This window comes from Diceros bicornis, chromosome 2 (genome assembly GCF_020826845.1).
Source record: "Diceros bicornis minor isolate mBicDic1 chromosome 2, mDicBic1.mat.cur, whole genome shotgun sequence".
Classification (NCBI taxonomy): domain Eukaryota; kingdom Metazoa; phylum Chordata; class Mammalia; order Perissodactyla; family Rhinocerotidae; genus Diceros; species Diceros bicornis.
Window position 1 is genome coordinate 17,321,081 of NC_080741.1, and position 22,420 is coordinate 17,343,500.

Sequence of the window (22,420 nt, forward strand, 5' to 3'; positions counted from 1 at the left end):
AGGAGGTGATGTCTTAGTAATGGGAAATGATGCCCCAGATTAATGTGGACTCCTCAAAGAAGGTTACCGCTGTGTGAGCCCAGCCCAAGACAGCCAGAGGGCACATCCTACGGCCCCAGCTAGAAATCAGTGTGGCTGTGGGTGCTGAGTCAAGGGGTTCCCAAGGATGAAATAGAAGGTGTCAGCCATGAGGACCTCACCATTCCATATAGTATTGGGTAGGCCAAAACAAGGGAAGTTCGTTTGGTTGAGCTGAGAACAGCTGCTTCACTGCTCAAAATGGAAAGTAAATGTGCCTTGCTCACTGGTGTAGAGCCACTCTCTCTCCAGTCCCCTTGCTTCATCTATCCCCCTCTATCTCAGTTACTTTAGGGAGAAAGATAATCGGGCTTGGAGCCGAGATCTCCTCCTTTCCCCAGGAGTACTGAAGACAATACACACCTGTCTGTGTGCAGGGGAACTTTGGGGAGGAAAGAGACTCAAATTTTTATGGCTCTGTTGGACACAGGTGCCCAAGTCACCACCATACCCATTGCCCGGATGGAGCTAGTGGGGTTTGAGCAAGGTTCAGAGAGGGGCAAGAACATTAATGTGCTTTTCTGATTGGGACCCTTGAGGCCAATTAAATGTGCTATGATTGTGGCTGAACGTATAATTGATATTGATGTTTTACTTGCATGTACTTGAATGCTCGTAAAGTGCAGAGGAGAGTCTCTTGATCAGAAGAGAAGTGCTCAGTGAACACTCAGTATTTCCCCACAGCGCCTAAGCTGTGCTGTGATTTTCCACCAGTGAATGAGTCAGGTTTTAGCATTAGTGTCTCTACTGCCTGATGTCCAAAGCCTTCGCTACATAAGTGATGTCCTGTTCATTGGCAAGTCAGAAGCCTGTGTCTTGGTGGCTCTGACTGTGGGGTGATCACACCTCTGCCAGTAGGAATGGCTGATAAACCCTGGCAAAATCCAAACCCTGTTCTCTGAGTAAAGTTCCTTGGGACTATGTGGACGGATTCACAATGCTCAAGTATACCACTTTTGAAAAGCATGTATTAGCTTGCTCTTGTGGAAAGTGAACACCTGATCGTGAAGTCGTTGTGACCCAGGCTCAATTAACAAGTTGGGTAGTGCCCAATGAGCCTCACTTGTCAAATGGGAATAGTATATTCAAGTACTCAGCTGGGATGGCCCAACAGCATCTTGGATTTACATGAAAAAGTGGCAGCTATCTCTTTGAGAGAAACTTCATCTCCCATTCTACCACTTTGGAAAACTATTTGAAAGTACCTGTTAAAGCAGTACATACAGATAACCTATGACTTAGCAATTTCACTTCTAGGTATATACTAACAGAAATGCATACATGTGTATATCAAAAGACATGTACACCAAAAGACATATGTGAGAATATTTGTAGTACAATTATAATAATCAAAAACTGGAAATAGCTCAACCTTATAATGATAGAGTAAATAAGCAAATTGTGGTATATTCATACAAAGGAATATTATATGGCTATTAAAATGAATGAATTAAAATTATAAGAACGTGAATGAATTTCACACATATGCTTTGAACAAAACAAATCAGGCACAGAATAATACATACTACATTATTCTATTTACATAAAGTTCAAAAGAATACAAAACAATCTATGGTTTTAGAAGTCAGGAGAGTGGTTACCTGTTCACTTTTGCAAAGCTGGGGGCATAGTGACTGGGAGGGAGCTTGATGCTAGTGGCTTTCTTGTTTCCTGATCTGGGTGATGGTTACCTGGTTGAGTTTGCTGTATGAAAATTCATCAAGCTATTGATTTATAATTTGGACAATTTTTTCTTTATATTGTACTTTAATAAAAGTGACTATTAAATAATCAGGGCCATTCATAATAAAATGCTGAAAAGGCCAGCACAAAAACAAGAAAACTACACACTCATCATATTTACTAATACAGAAGCAAGAATCCTAAGTAAAATTGTAACGTAACAGGTCTACCAGTAAATTAAAAGCAAAACATGCCATAATGAAGTAGAGTTCATTTCGGGAATTCAAGTATAGTTCAATATATTATCCTCTCAATAGATGCTAAAATACATTTGAAAAAATAGAATATCTATTCTAAATAATAATTCTTAGTAAAACAAAGATAGGAACTCCCTTATTTGAATATCTACATAATAGCAGCAACCAATATCACACTTCATTGTGAAACAATAAAGGCATTTCCATTTTAAGAAGAGAAAAATATGTATATCTGCCAATACTATTATTGAATATTTTCCAGAAGTTCCAGACAATGCAATAAGGCAGGAAAACAAATTAAATTAAAGCACTGATGACTTGGAATTAATACTCTCCTTTATTGTGTACTGTATTATTATGTGCCTGAATAAAAAACAAATGAAATAATAAATTCCACTGAAGAAATATTTAATAATATAATAATGCTCAGCATGTGGGATATTTAGAAAAGATACATTAAAAAATTAGAAAGTATAATGCAAAAGAAGATTCCCTTGGGGCCAGCCGCGTGGCTTAGCAGTTAAGTACGCGCGCTCTGCTACTGGCAGCCCAGGTTTGGATCCCGGGTGCACACCGACACACCACTTCTCCGGCCATTCTGAGGCTGCGTCCCACATACAGCAACTAGAAGGATGTGCAACTATGACATACAACTATCTACTGGGGCTTTGGGGAAAAAAAAGGAGGAGGATTGGCAATAGATGTTAGCTCAGAGCCAGTCTTCCTCAGCAAAAACAGGGAGATTAGCATGGATGTTAGCTGAGGGCTGATCTTCCTCACAAAAAAAAAAAAAGAAGATTCCCTTAACTACAGCAAAACATAAATTCTAAGAATTTTTAGCAAGAAGTATATGGCATCTGTAAGAAAAGTACAAAACTTTGCAGAGGATTATAAAAGACTACTTGATGAAATGGAGAGAAATGCCATATTTGCAAATTAGAAGATATATCTGGTAAAGATTTCCACTATCTCATATTAATTTAATATTTAGAGCTATACCAATAAAAATAGTGATCTTTTGGAACTTTACAAAATTATCTCATAATTCAAGTGGAAAAATATACAGGTGAAAATAGTTATGAGAGTTATGAAAGTGAATAAGGATGGATGACTCATGTTACACAACATTAAAATGTGCAATGAGGCTGTGATAATTAAGATAGTGCTGTCCTGGAATAAGAGTTGGCAGACTAGTGAAGCATCTCAGATGCCCATAAACAGATATATATATACACATATATATATACACACACACATATGAATCTAGTTTAAAGGCAGTAAGTGAAATAAGTGGGGAATTGGCACCTTATCCCCATTATTCCCAACCATAGGCAAGCATTCTATTTTGTTCAATGCAGATACTTTGGTCATATATGTTCTTGAAAAGTATTGTCATATTATACATCCATTTTAGTTCTTGTTTTGCCCAGTTAGCCCTATGATCTTAAAATCTATGCAAGCTGCTATGTGAAAATCTAATAGTCCATTATCTGGAACACAAGCACTCCACAGTGTGCATCCACCACATTTTGGCTATTGACTTCCCTTGCAACGGGCACCCAGGTTTCCTCAACTCCTTACCATCAGACAACTTCTGCTAGAGTCCTGAGACATCAGTTATCTGGACTAGGAGATTTGAAACCACTTAGAATGGCTGCCTTCTCCTTAACTCTCCTGTTACTTTTTAGGACTTACCATTTTCTCTTGGTCATGAGTTTCACCTTTTCTAGTGTGAGATCATTCCCTTCGGCAGAGATGAATCTGCCCTGTCTGGAGGATGGGCCATAGCTAGTGGGGATGGCCTTGCTGTACAGTCTGTGCCTACTGGCTGTGGCATCTCCCTTGTCTTCATGGCTAGGCTCTGTGTCCCATTTGTGATCAGCATTCCCATAACCACCTTTACACACTAGAAGGCAAGGTAGGTTTCAGAAAACAATCTATGCTTTAGCATCAGTCCAATCAGGATTGGAATCTCAACTCTGCAACCCACTATCTGAACAGCCTTAACCAAACCATGCACCCTTCCTAAGCCTCAGTTTTTACATCAGTGAAATGTTAATAATAGTAATACCTGGTGCATTAGGGCATAGTGAGGCTTAAGTGAGACAGCATATGGAAAGTCTACTTGTGTTCTTTGAAACACAAGGCTGTTTTTTGAACACACCCAGCCATAGCTCCAGTGGCATTTGCCTACAAGACTCTTCCATCCTGGCCCACTTCCTTACCTCCTTCAAATATTTGCCCAAAGCCCACCTTCTCAATGAGTTCTGTCCTGATCACCTTAATTAAAATTGCAAACTACTCTTCCCCTACTCTCAACTTTTCTTTTTTTCCACAGCACTTTCACCTCAAAAGATGTTAGATAATTTATTTATGTTTATGTTTATTGTTAGTTGTCTGTCTCCCTTGCTAGATCCTGTTGAACACCCAGATCTGTGTTTTGTTTACTGCTGGATCCTAAGCACTTGGAAATAATGCCTGTTTCCAGGTGGCTCGGAGTCTCTACTAAGTAAACATTTGTTGAATACATAGTTATATTTAGCAGTGCTAAAATCAGAATAGTCCTGAGAGCCTACCTAAGATGTTTTCATCAGCCAGACTTTCCCAGTTGAGAAAGTCAGTCTTTGGAGAAGGCAAACACCAGGCTGAAGTCTGGGTGGGGTTGGGATCTTCTAGCAGGAGTCTTTATTCTCAGTCACTACCTAGAAGACCAGAGGCCCTTGGGGAGAGCAGCTAGGCCATCACCTCTGCATGGTATAGACACTTAATAAACATCTAGGAGGTCTATCGGCTGGATTTGAAGACAGCATGATTCGTCAACTTTGAACACAGGGACAATTATCCCTTAGGCATCAAGAGCTCCATGACCAGATAGGAAATGTCTTGACTCTTTGTCCATTGGCCTGACAACTTGGGAAAGAGCTTAACTTTTATCTAAAATTCAGCCTGGAAGCTGATCCTTCTGGTAGCTGAAATGAAAATGGAGTGCCCGAAAGGGCTGCTTAGGAGCCCATATGCACAGGGGGAACACTATCCCCATTTTTCATACCAGTGAAATGACCTTGCATCCTCCCCTGGTGCTGGAAGAAGCCTTGTATAGCTGCGGGCCACTGGTGACTTAGAGGTCAGTTCCACTCAGAAACCCACTGGTAAAGAAAGGCCAGGTGCTGGTGTCTGCGGGTCGGTGGAACAGACACGTGTGGGCGGACTATTTGAAAACAGCATGGAGTGAATGAGTTGGGGGACATAGGTCTGGGGTCCCACGGACTCACTTCCACATTGCTCTTCTCTCTCGTGTGCCTCCTTCTCCTCCTTTGCCATTGTCTCCTCCCCTTCTTCTCACTCCCTTCACTGCTCTCCTCTCTTCCTTCCTCTGCCTCGGCTCCTCTGCTTTAGATCGGTGGTCCTCACACTTTAGTGAGTATCTGAATCACTTGGAAGGCTTATGTAAACACAGATCGTGGGGCCCATGCCTCAGAGTTTCTGATCCAGTGCTTCTGGGCTAAGGCCTGAGAACTTGCATTTCTAATACGTTTCCAGGTGATGCTTCTGCTGCTGGTCTGGTCCCCACCTGGAGAAGCACTGCCCTATTGCTTGCTTCGTCCCTACTCCTCAACCTTTCGCTGTGTTTCTCTATCTACCTCTGCCTCCTTGTCTCCTCTCTCTCACCATCTTTGTCACTCCTGTACATCCTTGCTGACCTCTCTGTCTCTCTGTCTGCTCCTCTGAGGTCACTGATTTCTCTTCTTGTAACTTAGAATTAGGAGCAAGGTGGAGAAGGAAGCCCCAGGTCCCATTACCCAGCATCCTGCATCCCAGGCTGGAATTCTCTTCTCTCCTCTTCTCCCCGATGCTCTTTGCAAGTCCTTGTGCTGAAGCCTGCCTGCTGGTGACAGTGACACCCCGAGAGCCACGGTGGGAACTAGAGCCTCAGGTCCTTCCATATGTCAGTCCTTGTGCCTCTGCTCCTCTCTCCCACAGAGAATGCCTGAGAATCTTCAAAGACCACAGAAGTGGGGGAGAGATGAGAGAAAGTGAATCCATTAAAAAGCGTAAAAGCTGACAGTTTCAAAAATAATGATCTGGGTTTCCTCTTATTTAAAACTACCCAGCTGCCCTGCTGCTTTCATTGCTGCTGCAGCTGACACGCAGCTACGTGTGGAATTAAAAATACATAAGTGCTTTCTGGAAAAGCTGCTAATTTGAAGGTCATTAGCAGCCCAAAACATATTTCTCTTATTTATAAAAAAGGCGTGTAATAAAGCTATTAATATTTACTTTCCTCCCAGAGCTCTGGCGTGCTTACTTGCTGCAGCGTAGAGGCCTGCCTTGTCTTGGCCCCCAGCAATGTGCCCTCCTGGTGGCCTTCACTTCCTCACACTTCCCTGACACCTCCCTGGTGGCCTCCAGCACCCAGAGGACAGAGGAGCCTGGGACTCACAGTGGGATGGGATGGATGTAAATCACCATTAGAGCTGGTGAAATGGCCCTGTCTTCCAGGCAAGAGGGCACTTCCGGCAGTTAAGCACTGATGGGTTCAGAGGTACCTGCCTCGGTAATGAGGATATTTGGGATAATTTCCTCTGTGGGCTGCAGCTCCTGTTCTCGCTCCCTCTGGGGTGTGTCACAGCAGCCACGCAGGCCCCCTCCCCTGGGGCCGCTGTCATGGCCAACAGTCGTGCCAGCACTTGGCCCACCATCCCTGCGGTCTGGAGGGAGCCTTCCACACCTCGCTCAGCCCCCCAGGCTGAGGCAGACTTGACTTCACACTGCTGTCAACCGCTGTGCCCATGACTCTTTCTTCACGTGCGCATCCCTCTCTCGCATTTCTCTGTCCCCTTGTGGCTTCCCCGAGCTGGCCCTGCCACACAGCCCCGCCTCCCAACTCCCTTTCCTCAGCTGTTTGTTTTATGAGGAAAATTACTAGAAGACCAGCCTGTCAGCAGCTTCCCTGCAAATCCTACTTGCAAAAGGAAGAGGGGGGTTGGGGAGAATAGCAGAGGGAAAAGGCAATGAGGCTGGGGGCTGCGGTTGCCATAGAAATATAGAAATGGAACTGACAACTGCAAAGCATTCCACAGAGCAAAGGAGGAGGAGGAGAGTGAGAGGGTGTGAGGGGCGATAAACGCGGTGAGAGGAGCAGCTGATCAATAGGCAGTTACACAAACTGTGTTAGAGGCAAGACGTGGTGGAGATAGGCTCCCGGCCCTGAGTGCAGATCCTGCTAGAGGGCAGGCTGAGATAAGGAGGCAGTGCAATCCCTGGGCCTAGAACCAGAGAAGCAAGCAGCACGGAGTCTACAGAAATGCTTCAGTGCACATAGAGAGCATCCTGATCCCCCTCCACCCTCTCCGAGCAGTGGAATCGCCAGCCTCCTGGTTTGGGCGGCTGTGTTGCCCAGGTGACCTTATGATTCCTTCTGAAAACCTGATGTGTGGCAAAAGGAAGCATAGTGGTGCACTCTGGCTTAATTTAGCTTCTTTTCCCTGAAATTTATTCCTTCATTATAAAAAAAGTCATTTTGGGCTTACTTAACCAATTTTCTCTCACTGCTCTTATTTCTTCTAGTTACATGTGTGAGGCAGCCGATTATGCTTGCTGCTCATTGCAGGCTGGGAAAGGGACAACTGCCCCGTGGTACGTGGAGTGCAATGAATCTTATGGAGTCCCCAGGGAAACTCCCGGGGCTCAGAGGCCCCAGAGGTGGGCTGATGGCTCTGAGAGTTGGGGTGAGGGGTGGGCAGCCTCTGGGTCATCAGGGCCATGTCCAGCAAGGCCAGCGACAGAGGACCCTGTGAGGGTGCTGGCAGCTGGACCAGGCTTCTCCAGCCAGCCTCTCTCTGGAGAGGGTCTGCTACTCCCTATGTGCTATGGATAGCTAGGGGCTGTGTGAAAATGGCTGCCTTGTTCTGCCAGATTCTGCCAGATCCCTCACCCAGGAGGCCAAACCTTCATCAATCGGCCCCCTCAGCCCTCCCTCAGGATCCTGCCTCTGTGGCAGTACCTCTCACGTTGTTTTTCATTTTACTCCTGTATCAGACTGTGAGTGCCATTAGAGCGAAGACTGTGCGACATTTATAGGGATTCAGTAGAGATTTGTGAATGAATGAATCAATGATCCCATGAATGAATAAATACTTTTTACCTCTTAGAGACTCCCTTTGAGTCTTCACTGCCAGCACCCTCTCCCGAGTCACCTGCTTGTATGTCTCTACTTTCCCCTGACTCCCTGTTGGTCCCTGGAGAAGGTGCCATCATTTGCCCTAACCAGCCAAGGAGACAGATTCCACGGTGGCCGACTGTCCCCTTTAGTCCAGGACCACAGTCATTTTAACACTGACTGTGAGCCACCTACTTTTCACTGCTCAGTTTTATTCTGAGGAACGTGATTTGTTTCTGTTTCTGTAATATGGGTGGTAATAAGCAAGGTTCTAGTACAATGAGGCTCTCCTGAAACTGGCTTCCAAGAATGACTGTAAGAGACCATTGACAAGGCCTGCCTGGCAAGGCTGATCAGACACTCCCAGGATCCGGGTTTAGTTGGTGAGACTTTGGCTGATATTTTGGATTCCTGAACTTTGCCACAGCCTCCCTGACTCCAGCCACTGCCCCTCCCCCACCGTCGCAGCTTGTGTCCAGGTTGGCCTAACTCCAGAGCAGGAGCTCGTAGCCACTAGTTAGACCAGGCTCAGCAAACTCAGGCTTGCTACCACACGCAGCCCTCTACCTGCTTTTGTAAATAAAGTTTTATTGGAGCACAGCCACGCCCATTCATCTAACTATCATCTGTGACTGCTTTCCGGCTACAAGGGCAGAGTTGAATAGTTGCGACTGACACCATATGGTCCACAAGTCTAAAATGTTTGCTCTCTGGCCCTTTACAGAAAAGTTTTACCATCCCCTGGATTGGATCTGCTGCACTGCAGTCTAGAAGAGATGCTAGATTTTTTTGCTCTCTGTCCAGCCACAGGACTCAGAACCACAAATAGTTAACTAAATCTCAGCACCATATGACAGTTTGCAAATAAGACCAAAGGAATGATGTTCACTCAAATGAAATCAGCTGTACAGTATGCCCCTTGGGCCAGACAAGTTAATGCTTGGCAAACCGCCCTCTCTGTGAAACATCCCAGCATGAGCTGAGCCCCATGGTGGGAAAAAAACAATAAAAAAATTGTTAATTGTTAAATTGGATGTCAGAGAGAATATCTTTCAAAGTTGCAGTAGGTACTTTGCTTTGGGAAAATATCAGATTGTGAGTAAGGCTGGAGGTCACCAATAGGCAAAGGAGCCCTTCCCCCACTGGGCAAAGAGGATGCAAGGCTCGGTGCCATCTGCTCTGTTCTGCAGGGACACCCATCATCAGGTGTCCTGCTCAGCTGCTGCATTTTCCTTTAGCGACATCACAAATGAAACCATGTGAGCAGAGCGATGTAAATATGGCTCTAAAGAGTTGTAGTAAATGTGGCCCAACTTGGATCCTGGGGTGAAATAACTTCAAGAAGAATCAATGTAATCAATGAGTATTGTTGGTCCTTTGGTTTCCTTGATTGGGGGCAACTGATGGCAAAGGTGCATGGATTCAATTATTAGTTCATTTAGTCAACAGATTTACTGTGTGGCGACTGTGCCCCAGGCTTGCAGATTCAGCCGTGAATAAGACATGCTCCCTGGTTTGGCGAAGCTCGCAGTCTGGCAGGGTGGGATACAGACACATAAATAGACCATTATAATACAGAGAGGGAACACCACGATGGTGAGAAGTGCAGGGAGCTGAGGGGCCTCAGAAGAGAAGCAGCTGGCCCCGGTGGGAGGGCTCCAGGATGCCTTCAAATGGAGCTGAGGATGGCTCAAAGGACGGCCAGGAAGCAGTCAGGTGACAGGAGGCAGGCCAGGGTGTATTCCAGCTGGAATTCCAGTGACAGTGAGTGTCGTGGGAGGGGCCAGAACAGGGCTTGGGAAATGCTAAGAAAAGTGAGAAGGATTCATAGATTTCCAAACTTCCATTTTTCAAGTCCCTCCTTCAAGATTTTTTGCCATTTTCATATATTAATTGTACTGTTTGGTTACTATTTTTTCTTAAAACCAAGACATGATTTTACCAGAATAAATTTATTTTAAAAGGAAACTTCATAATATCTGTGAAATAATATATGTATTTTATGTGATAGATACAGTTTTCTCTGGTATACATTAAAACAAATGTATGACTATAATGATTTTGAAGAATTTGGACACGTACGTCCTAAAACCCTCTTGCCCACCGATGGTACACTCAGCAGGCTTCTAGAAACCCAGCAGGTTGACCCCCAAGGATGGCCTTTTGGTCACAAGAAAATCTCTGAACAGTTATTGGCTGAAGAAAGCTCCTCATATTGATAGGCCCAGAAGTTGGATTTTAATCCAAAGAAGAAATTTGGTTTAGCACCAGGAATGACAGGCCCCTGGCCTGTGAGGATGAGCAAGCAACGTGCCAATGCAATGTATTGAAGAAGTTTCCAGAATCCAACCATTGGTCCAATATTACAGGCAGCCTGGGAATTCACCCAGGAGCTAGGCAAAGCTTGATTCCAGTCTCTGCAAACATGCAAGGTGAAGGGCAGAAATGATTAAGATGACAGATACACGCAACTGTGAAGTTCACAAAAACCCCAAATCCACAGAGGTTAAGGATTGACCTTTATCATAAGGCAAGAAGACTTTTTACAACAAACCACAAGCACTGATTTGCTTTCTATTTTTAGGTCGTGTTCCCAAATCCCTAGAAGTAAAATAAACTAACTGATACTAGCCACATTTATTGAGCTCTCCCTAAGAACAGGAACTCGACTGTGTGATTTCTATGTGGCCCTTATTCCACCCCCGCCAAAACCTTAGGGGGTAGATAATATTACCCCCATATTATAGACACAAAGCCTCAGAGTGTAAATAAGCCCCCTGTGCTGTGTGACAGGACTGGATGGCCAGTGGGATTTCCCAGAAGATGCCTAGCCCTGGTGGCAGTATGCTTGGTGATTCAGAGAATACACTTCAGGCAAATAACCTGGATTCAAATCCTGGCTCTTCAGTGTGGTGTAGAAAAAGCCGCTTGACCTTCTCTGAGTCTTACTAGTTAATTCATTCTCAAAATGGGTATAATAATACCCACTGTATAAGTGCTTGACATGCCTGGCTCATTGCAGGTGCTCAAAGAAAAAAGTAGCAATTGCTATTATCAATTATAAAACTGAACTCGTGATTATTGTTTTCGAGAAATTCTCAAGTGGCTGTAATTCCGGCCCCACTCCAGGAGCGCCTCCTCTAATTAGCTGGCACACTCTGTTAGAAAGACTGCTAGAAAGACTCACTTGAAATTTTAAATGTAGACTCTTCCAGCTCTCACTCAGACCTGAACCTGGTATGGGAGCCCTAATCAGCTTATCTGCCTCTGAAAATCTCTTGGCTGTGGTCAGAGATCCACGAGATGTCTGTGATCAAACAGGGGAAGCCCAGTTGATGTGCCAAATCCCACCGGCCTTGAGAGCTGGGCACGTGTATGCTCTGCCTCCCGGATCCTGACTTTCCCTAGTGTGTGCTGGGGGAACAGGGCTGGGCTGTCATTAAGCCCTATTGCTCCAACATGGGGTGGGGACTCAGAGAGTCAACACAGAACCACAGCAATTCAGCAAAAGGTGGGCTAACTGCTCAGATTTGGAAGAAGTGTGTTCTGTTCGTAGAGCTTAGACACTTTCTGAGGTCTTCGTTTCCTACCCATGTCCCGTGGGCAGATAGAGCCCCGAGCTCACATGGAGCTGCCCACCTGCTCATTTAGCAGATGCCACAGCATCTGAAGAGGTAAGACTGCTGTGCACACTCAAGATCGTGTCCTGCAATAGTAAAGATCCTCTGAGAACAGCCCTGCCTCCCCACCCAGTTTCGTTGTTTCCCTCCTGTGTGAATGCTGGGGAAGCCAAGGTTGATGAGCCTGGTGACCTGCCCAAACATACACTAAGCTTGAGTAGAAAAGCCAAGGGTCCTCCTTGATCCATCTGACCTGTCTTCCACGCCCATCTGCTGATGGGCAGTCTGCCTCCTCCCTTCCCTTTTTGTGTGGCGTATCATAGTCAGAGACCTGCTGGCTGCCTGTCTCTCCCTGTGGCTGAAGCCTTGGTCCCCACGTAGGGTTCCACTTGCCCTGCTGACCTGTGGTTTTACCTTCACATAGTTTACATGGCTATACCACTTTTATGACTCCATGGAATATATGCAGCACCGTACAAAGCCCCTAGAGCCCAGTAGCAGTCTCATGCATGTTGGTTGAATGAATGAGTGGAGTTCTGCTTTGCTATTACCAGGGTCTGCTCCCCATCTCCCTACCCTAGTTCCTGGGAGTCTGAGGTCCTGACCCTGGGCTCTGCCCTATGGCTAAGACCCTAACCCTGAAGTATCGATATCCCAATTCCACTACTTGCCTGGTTGGTCCTGTTGTCAGGCCCTTCCACTTAGTAGGATGTCCAAGAACGTCCCCTGGACTTCCCAGTGCTGACCCCCAAATGCCAGGGTCACCACCTGTAGCCTCTCACTACCATCCTAGCTGAGCCTCTCCCCCTGGCACACCTTCCATTCTCTGTGTCTGAGGCTCTCCTACCCTATTCCCAGAGGTTATCTGTTTCTTGACCTCAACTCTCCCAGACAGCTCCCTCCTTGCGGCCTTAGTCTCTGTGGGCCTGGCCATGCCTTCCCTCCAATAAACATTTATTATACGTGGGCTCTGTGCTGGGTGCTGGAGACACACAGATGAATATAGTCTGTTCCCTTCCCTCAAGGAGCTCATAGACTAGAGGCGAGCCAGCTGGGTTGAATATGACGGAAGTGAGGACAATTGTTTAGGAGATAGAGAAGGAGGTGACTGACTCTGCAGACTGGGCCACTCTCACAAGCACTGTGACATTTGAGCTGGGGCCTCTTGGGCTCACAGGCTGGGGAGTGGAAGGGATCCTAGCACAGGGACAGACAGCAGCACAGAAACAGCGGTGGAAAGGGTCTGGGCAGGTGTTGCCTGGCAGGAAGTTTAGCTGGAGAGGTGGCACGGGCCTCCCCTCCATGATCAGGAATTTGGACTTTATCTCATTGGTGGTGAGTAGCCACCGAGGGATTCGGAGAGGGAGAGGGGCCTGTGATGCCTCATGTTCGTCTCTCACCAGATCCTCTCACTGTCCACCCATCCATTTCATCAGAAGTGAGTGTGCTTGCCTTGTCACTCCAACATGGTGATGGCAAGGCCCGTGGGTTCAATCATGGCTCTTCGAGTGTCTGCACAAGAGGCTGCAGGAACTAAGCGATTAGATTGTGAGGAAATTGGAAGGTGAGCTCGAGTTCTGCTAGGAACGCATGTCATTCCTCATTTCATTTATCGTCCAAACCCGATTAGAACGGCTGTGTATTAAGCCGCGCCATCCCTCCAGCCGCATTCTCCGCCTTCTCGGGGCCTGACCCTCTCAATGATCCTTCTTTTCTCTTTCTCTCTCCACGGATTCTTTTTCTTAAGCTTTAAAACATGCTCAAGTCTTTCCTACTAAATAAATAACAACAAAAAGGAGGCTCCTCCAGCTACATCATTTTTCTTCTACCCTTTGAAATCAAGTTTCTTGAAAGATTCTGATGTCCTCTCATTCCGCAATCCAGCCAGCATCTTCTGCAACCACCTCTCTGCTGAAACTGCCCTCACCAAGTTCACCCACGAACTCCTGCAATTAAACCCATGGGCAGTTTACAATCCTCACCTCACATTATCCCTCCTGGGCAGCACCGAGCCCTGGGATGGCTGTCCCCTCCCTGAACGGTTTTCCTTTGGCTCTATGGACGCTGCACGCTCCTGGCTTTTCCTCTTTCCCTGCAGTGGCTCTACCCAGACTGCTCTGTGAGCCTCCCTTTGCCTGGAAACCTTTTAAATATGGCTGTTCTCAGAGTTCTGTGTGGGCCCACTTCTCTCTCCACTGTCATATTCTCATGCAGTAAACTCTTCTACTCCGGTGGCTTTAATTACCACCTAGAAAAAGGATGGCTTCCAAATCTATGTCATCAGCCCAAAGCTCTTTGCTGAATTACAGACCCCTGTATCCAATGGCCCATGGGCAACTCAAATTCATATTGTCCCCCCAATTTTTTCCTCATTTTGTATCCCCTATCTCAATGAATGTTATCAAAATCCACTTAGTTGCCCAAACCAGAAACTTGGGGTGTCTTCCTTGACTCCTCCCTCCCTCACCCTTGGCAGCCAATCTACCTCCACCTTGTGCTGTTCTTACCTTTCGTATTTCTTGAATCAGTCCATTTCTCCATCCCCATTGCTACTTCACACTTTCGCCCAGGTTGCCACCATCCTTTGCCTACATTATTGCACCAGCGTCCTAACTAGTCTCCCAGAATTGAGTCTAGTAACTCCCCACTCCATTTTCCATTTTGTGGCCAAAGTGATTTATATAAAATATAATTACCTTGCTTCAACTCACTCCCCACCCATTGCATTCAGAATAATATCCAGATTCCTTGTGCCATAGAAGACCCTTCATGACCTAGCCACTGCCTGCTACTTCGCCAGGGACCCACATCCAGCACTCTATTCTCAGCCTTGCTGAACAACCTGTGATCTCACAAACATGCCACCTATCCTCTAGCTTTTGAACCTCTGGCCACGCTGTTCCCTCCACTTGCAACACTAGTTCCACCACTAACATCTCCCCCTCCCCAATTAGATAAGTCCTTTCACTCCTCAGCTTTCAGTTTAGCAGGCTTCTTCAGGGATGCCTTCTCTGACCCCTGGGACAACGGCAGTGCCCTGCTCTGTGCTTCCAAAGCCCGATTGATTTCTCTGTAGAAGTTATGGACAAAGTTGAGTTCTACTATAAAGATTGTAGCTGGAACTTGTCATCTGTCATCGTATTCTGTGTCAAAAAGCCATTTCCAGAGCTAGGGCAGTTCCTAAAGTACATGCAAATATGAATTTAAAGACAAGAAAAGGAAATTAAAGTCTTCTTGCGAAGAAGAGAACTTCTCTCTTTTAGGAGAATGGAATAGCATGGGCTCACTATCTTAGTACCTTGGAAGTGGCTTATTTGTCCATAATTTTGTTTTGTTTCCTTCAACTTTTTTTCTTTTGGCGAGTGGGTGGCTACAGGAAATCTTGAAGTGAGGGTGGCTTTATGAAGGCGAGACAACCCTTGGAAGAGAAGCTTGGTGTACAGGAAGTGGGAAAGCACAAATGAAGTCTCCCTGGCCAGGGAAGTCCTGCCCGTCCTCTCTGCCCAGCCGAGGTCAACCTGGCAGGACAGTGGCCCTGGTTCTGCTTTCAGAAGGATGTGCTGTTCACTGCCCTTCTATTTTGCCTCTGTTGCACCAGGGTCGGTGCCGCATTCATTGCTGCATCTCGGGGCCTTTGCACAATGACTGACACTCGGTGGGATGCTGCTTTCCCGGCCGGTGCTCTGGGGAAGATTGTGCCATCGTATTAAAGATGCAGACAGGGTTGAAAAGGAGTGTGTTAAACTTCATGAAACTAAAATTAGAATAGCTTATAATTGATAGCAGTTAAGAGTGAGAAAGATTTCAACTAAATACCTAGGGATTAATTTCTTTAAAAGCTTGCTGTTTAAGGTCATGGACTTCTGCAGGTGAAATAATGACATATTAAACTTTCTCAACTCAAACTTATTTAAATCACCAAATATGTATCAAGCGCTTTCCATGTGTTAGGCAGCATGTTGGATGGTGGGTATAGAGGTGAATACAACATGACATGGGTCCACTCTCACTCTGGGGATCACCAGGAGGTTGTGGTTGGGAATGCTGTGTGCCAAGTCATGACTCTCAGCAACACAGGAACCAATCAAGGGCGTGTGTAACAGGGTAAGCCCAGGAGGGATGCAGGGGTGGGGATTAGGGAGCAGAGGGCTCTCCTTTTCTTCCAGGTGTGTGATAGAGGTTCAGCCACCACTCTTCGAGGGTGTCCATACCACTCACCATTAGTGGGGTCTGCAGAACACATCGACTCCCCCTCCTCCACCACCAGGGCCAGCACTCTCTGAGAGGGATTGAGAGTTTGTTCTCAGTCCTCTGTGCACCTGTTCTCCTTTGGAAATTGCTGGTCTCAGGAGACTTCCTGTTGGTGAACACAGTCACCATTTGACCTCAGTCCACTTGAATGACTTTCCAGTGTGATCCAGCCACCTCCTCTCCCTTTTGACTACCTTTCTGTGACCTCAGAGATTCCCCTCTACCACCCCACCCCTCCAGCCCAACTGATATCTTAGACAATACAAAACTTCCGGCCACTTTTGAAAACGGCCTTGTAACTTCTATGTGAACTGCAAGGCTTCTCAGTGAATGCGGGGGACCTAATCACGCCCTTAGTCAGTTGGTGCCAGAGCCATTATTATTTCTGAAAAGACAGTGAGGTTTCCAGGCTAGCTCACAAAGGTCTTTTTAGAACAAAAAATAGTTGTTGGAATCTTGCATTTTTAACTAATATTTTGTAGATTCTCACGCTTCTGCCTGATGTCTCACTTTTCCTGCCCCCCCATACTCCTTGAGTTCTAGTCTTCAATCCTCACTGGTTTCTGTTCTCTTCACAAATGCATGGTCAAGGGGAACTTCTAGTCCTTCCTAGATTTCAATGATCCTAGGGGGCCTCAGTGAGAGCCCAGTGACCTAGCTCTACACGTAACTTTGAGGGGCATAGGGAAATGGTAAGAGACATGTGATTTTAGTACTATATGTACCTATTTGACATCTATGAGCTTTACTGATCTCCAGATGATACAATAAACACATGCTCTGTAGATGTATCTACTCTCTATCCTTCCTTCCTATCTTTGAGTACTAGAGGGGGGCAGGGAGAAGGCACAGAGAGGTAGGTCATAATCTCCAAGTCTTTCCCACAAATCACCTCCATTCCCATAACCCCTGGCCCAGGAACATTCATTAAACATCTACCACCTGTCTGCTGTGCAGTCCTCACCCACCTGACTCTTAGTGGCTGCAGGTGTGCCCGGCAGAGGCCCCTGTCTGTGAGCAATACCCTGGGCTGTGCAGCAAGGCTGTAGATTCCACCTCTTTAGCCTGGCTCACAGGGCCACAGGCCACTGACCACTGTGCAAAGTGTGTTTTTAAGAAAAGATCTAAATCAGAATTAATCCTCTGGCAGATGATAAGGTAGCATGTCTAACTGAAAAGCAGAGGACTGGGGGCTCACTGCCAGGGAGCGTTCTCCCTGGGAGTTCTTTTGAAGCTGTAAGGTCCCCTGGGACCAAAGTGCCAGTGGGCACAGATACCTCTGCAGGGGACCAGCCTCTCCCATCGCTTCATGCCGAAGAGTGTGAGGGGTCATTCCCTTCTCTCTGGGTAGCTCAAGAACCTCAGGCACTATCATTCCCTGAGTCAAGGGCTTTACATCCGTTACCACTAATTCCAGGAAGGTAGGTGAGTGCAGTGCACGGGTGCTCAGTGTGGTTTTTGGACTCGCGGCAGCAGAACCCCTGGCAACTTGTGAGAAGTGCAAATTCTCAGGTTCCATTCCAGATTGACTGAATCAGAAAACCCGGAGGTGGGGCCCAGCGATCTGTGTTTTATCACGCCCACCACGTGATGCTAATGCATGCTCAAGTGTGAGACCTACTGAGATAGTGGTTAAGAGCATGGAGTCATATGGCCTGGGTCAAAATCCCACCTCCACCATTGTGTGATCTAGGAAACGTCTCTGCCTTTCAACATCTGAAGATAAAGTATCTGCTACTCCTTCACAAGATAAGTGTGAGGAAGAGAGAGAATACACGTTAAGTACTTAGAACGTGCCTGGCACAGAGACCCTGTAGGAAGGTGAGCTAGTCTTCATCAACATTAGTTCTTACTATCTGATTATACGCTGAGGAAAGGAGCCCCAGAGAGGTTAATGACAGTCCCGTGCTACAGAGGGAAGCCGGGACGTCTCACTCTCTAAAGACACAATGCATTTCGCGGCGTGGAGGTGGGGAAGCCTGGCCTGTGAAGCTGCGCTGGGCATCTGCAAGGAGGTGGGCGTGTCAAAAGCTTGGTCATGCACCTCCCACCGAGAATTGTCTGGAGAAGTCCTGGCCTTGGCTCTCTGACTCCTTATGCTTTCCCCTTGTGCACTTTGGATCTTTCCTCTCTCTCTTCGTCAGATCTTGTGGCAGAAGGACATGACCTTCACCTTGACCTTGCTTTGTCCTCAGCCAGAAGGTGGGCTGGCATTGGTGGAGGTGTAGTGAGGATTTTGGGTTAAAGATGCTGCCTGAGGAATTTTTTGACAAATTAAAATTCATTCGTGTGGAAAACGGAGAGCAGATTAGCCGAATTGCCAGGCTTGTAAGACACTTCATGGATTGAGGTCTTTGGGGTAATTAGCAAATTGTGCATGGAATGATAAGTTATTCATATGGGAAGGTTTTCTCTTCTACCCACTACGTGGCTGGATTGGAGCCCTTTGCAACCATATGCGGATCTGCTGAGCAGTCTGTCCATCTCCTCCTATCCCCCGGGGGTTACACGCAAGGGTGGTGCTTTACGATGGGGCTCCCCTGCATCGAAGCTGTACCCCTAGGCCTATGAGCGCCTCTTAGAAGGGGCTTCAGAAGGTGAGGACCTCCCCAAGTAAAAAGTTACCTAGAACTAGGGAAAAAACTCATCTCACCTTAAATCTGTATTAAATAAGCTAGGTGGGAATGGCAGCTGCTCTCACTGCCTCACACCCCTCCCCAACAACTGCACATCCACAGACACACCACAAACATGCAGGCTGAAATAGTCTTTAGTGGCTTTTACAAAATTGGCCTGGATGTGAACTTCTCAAATGCAGTGTGTAAACTGACATCAGGGCTGATCGTGCCTTATTGGTGATTACATTTATTTTCCAGTGATTTCTCAAGTCACACATTGGAGGCCTCAGAGCCTCATATTTATTCAGTTCTTCCTTTGGGTTTTGCATCAGTGAGTGTGACTCTATCATATTCTGCTTCTCGGGAGTCACAGGGTCCGGGATCTGTTCCCACCCTCCCAGATCAGGGGGAAGAAGGAGGGTTGTTAAGGATTCTTCCGTAACTTGGGGACGACCCAGTGGGATCCCGGAACACACACTCTGACACCATTCTATGTAAACCCAGACATGCTTCTGCTCATTTTAATTAGACAGATAAAATTAGCAAGGAGATTAAGGTAAAAGGAGAAATTAAAAATATTTAAATGTTAGGTGGAATTTACAAAAGTGAATTGAACAATGAGGTACAAGAAGGAAAGCAGAGAAACACAGACACATTTGAAACATTCCTCGGATGCCACGAGGCTTAAGCCAGTCCACAGATAAGGTAAGAAGAATTCTCCCTTGCCACCTCTCGAATTGCAGATTCCAGGGATGTGGAAGAACATTCTCCAAAAACACTTTCCTTCTCCTTCTCTTCAGATGTTACCAAGAATAATTGATCAGTCAGTATCATTCTAGAATGGCCCACACTGCATCCAATTCAAACCACTCACCTGTTTCCAGTCTGATTTTGCAAGCTCTTAAGAGTATTTTCTCCCCTTTCATTTTATTTTTCTCCCTACCCCTCTCCCCATTTAAGCAATAGGCCAACTGGGCCAAGCAGAAAACCAAACCACCAGCACGTCCTGGCCCCTTGGAGTTTCCAGGGGCAAAGATTTCCAGTTCTTTCTTGTTTGCATCTGTTACGAACAAGCACAGTCATTTCATAACACAGACATACATAGGCGTGCTCTCGCACACGGAAACAGGTTTTTCTTTGTTTTTTTTTGTTTTTGTTTTTTTTCCAATTTGTGGTTTCTTTTTCCTTTTTGCAGAAAATGCAAACAAAAGAAAAACAAGGTTTTCAATTGAAGGTACATCTCTTCTTCAATATGAAGACATTAATTGAATTGGTTGGATCCCCCATGCAGTGGTCAGCAAAGTCCTTTGGCAACTGACAGAACGACATCTGGAGACTCAGGAGCTGGGGTTTGTTTGAAGAAACTTCCCTACGTGAGTCGGGAGCAAAAGGGAAATGGATGTGGGAGAAGGGAGGGCACTCTTGGGGAGGAGTACAAAAGGGGTAAAGAAAAGAATGTCATTGGTGAGGAAGAAAATGGAAAACGGCTTCTGTTTCTTCCCTCTACCTCCTTCCTTTTCTTCCTACAGATGGATGACTCCAGCCCACGGAGGCCGGAAGCTGAGTTCACTGTTGGTCCCTTGATGCATCTTGTTTTGTCTTCACTTCTGTTGAACATCAACTTTTTGTATTTTTATTATTGTATATTTGGTTTCCCACGGCATCTTAGACATGCTTCTGTCACTGAGAAACGAAGGTGGCCCATTAGAAATAGGTCCAGTTTATTCTTCACTGATGTAATGCATTTCTCAGCTGAGAAGCCAGTCTCTCCAGAACATTCCATAGTGGTCAACCTCTGGTTCCCCCTTGAGCCTTGTCCTTTTCCTTTCTCTCCTCCTCCCAGAAAACAAGAATTCTCATGCCATTGCCGTTGGTGACTGACTCATCTGGACCCTCATAGAATGAATGCTGTTCAGTATCTTCTTCTGATGACCTGCCAAGGTGACCCCTATTCTCAGGAGGTCTCTAGGAGGGGAAAAAACCACAAAAGAAGGCATTTTAGTGTTAGGGCAGCTTTTCACAGATCAAAACTTATCATAAAGGCAAGCTCCTGATAATAGTTGGGTAGGCAAATAAAAGTGTTTAAAATCCAATGAGCCCAGGTTTACCCGAGTCTGTGGCAAACACCTACCTAGATATTTTCTTGCTCAATCTCACTTTTTCCATGGCCCTCATCTCCAATGCTCCCTACAGCTTAGACAATCCTGGATGTGCTGTGCCTTGATCTTCACCTACGGGTTCTGGAAGAGCCCATTCATTGTGTCCATGACCCTCAGGTGGACTAGAACTTTCCTCTGCTACTTTTTTTAACCCTTCAAGTATATATTGTATGGGGCTTCAGTTATTCTGTGAAGCTTTCTGCCTAAATTAGTGATCACCCACTGAGATTGAAAAGATGTGGGGTTTGCCTGGTTTTCTGATGTTTTTCCCCTGAGTTTCCATTTTCTGCCTCTGTTTGAATTTTAATGTCATGAATTTTTAAGAGGGGTGATCTCAAAATAACTTGCAAATATCTACCCAAGCAGGAATCTAAGGAATATGTTTAGGATAGGGGTTTGAAGTAGATTCATCTTTGAGCTATGAGTCTTAATATGAACAAGTTCATGGCTTATATTTGACTTTGGGGAGAGCCATGCATCTTTCCTTAGTTAATAATAACAATACATGGCATTGCTTGAGTGCTTCCCATGTGCCATATACTAGCTTACTTATACCTATGGAAGCGTTTCGTAAAAATTGACAAACCACTTAAAGTCAATGATGATGATTTACCAGCAATCATTTCTCGTGTGCATCCTGTAGGCAGGCAATAGGCCAGTGCTTTGCATGCGTTATTTCAATTACCTTTTACCACAAACCAATGAGATAGGCACTTTTATTACCTGCACCTTTATAGACAAGGCAAGTAGGGCTCAATGAAGTTAAATAATGTGCTCAAGATCACACAGCGCATGGTGGAGCTGGGGTTCAAATTCAAGACTGCCTGGCTCTCAGCCACCCTGCAGGGCTGCTCTCAAAACTCTTCTAAGGTCCTGCCTGTATCCCCCACGAAGCCCCCAGTCCCCAGCACAGCAGATCACTTTGTACACTGTGCACCAGACCCATGAGGAGGACCCTGTGCTGGACCTCCACCCACAATTCCTGGGCCCTCCTGATCCCCCTCCTTGCAGCTGGCGGTCAGTCCCCCACGGGCTGCAGCTGGTTTAGGCTGTCAAATCGCCCATGTCTTTTTAGCAAACACTTTTGAGAGGCATGGTTGAATTTTGAATTCACAAATCGTCCTGCAATCTATTTTATTTAGTTGCTCATGTTGTTTTATGTCTTAGGAAACAAGCTAAATTGCTCCAATATTGTGTGGACATTTTTTACTTTGAGCTAAATCCCTTAATTTTCAGCTTCACTTTGCTTTTAGGCCTCCCCTTCTTCTTTTTCACGTGGCTATTCCCAGACTCAAGGAAAGACTCCACTTGATTCCTTCAGTTTGTGGGGGATCAGGGGACAAGGGCCCCCATACTCAGCCAGGTCACAGTGGGAAAGCAGGAGAAGCCCCGTCTTCGTGAACACCCACTTCTGCCCCAGAACCCAGGCTCTCCGTTGTCTAGGGCATACATTTTAGCTCTGCCAGCTGGGGAAGCTGATTTTCCACTGGGACATGATTCTTCTTTATTTTTTATTTTTGATGTCTGATAATAATTCATAATGGCAGGGACTGTCTTTTTTAGGCATCATCAGGAAATAAACTCAGGTTTTAAA

At 46.0% G+C, this 22,420-nt stretch overlaps 1 protein-coding gene across 1 annotated transcript in view; it reads right to left on the minus strand.

Annotated features, from left to right (window-relative positions):
- Window positions 1–19,219: 19,219 nt before the first annotated feature.
- The window catches only part of EPHB1 (EPH receptor B1), a 137,303-nt gene continuing 134,102 nt past the window's right edge, over window positions 19,220–22,420 (minus strand). Inside the window, exon 13 of the mRNA XM_058550348.1 lies at window positions 19,220–20,632. Coding sequence (XP_058406331.1) covers window positions 20,524–20,632 — 109 coding nt within the window. The 3' untranslated portion in view covers window positions 19,220–20,523. The remainder of the gene's footprint in view (window positions 20,633–22,420) is intronic.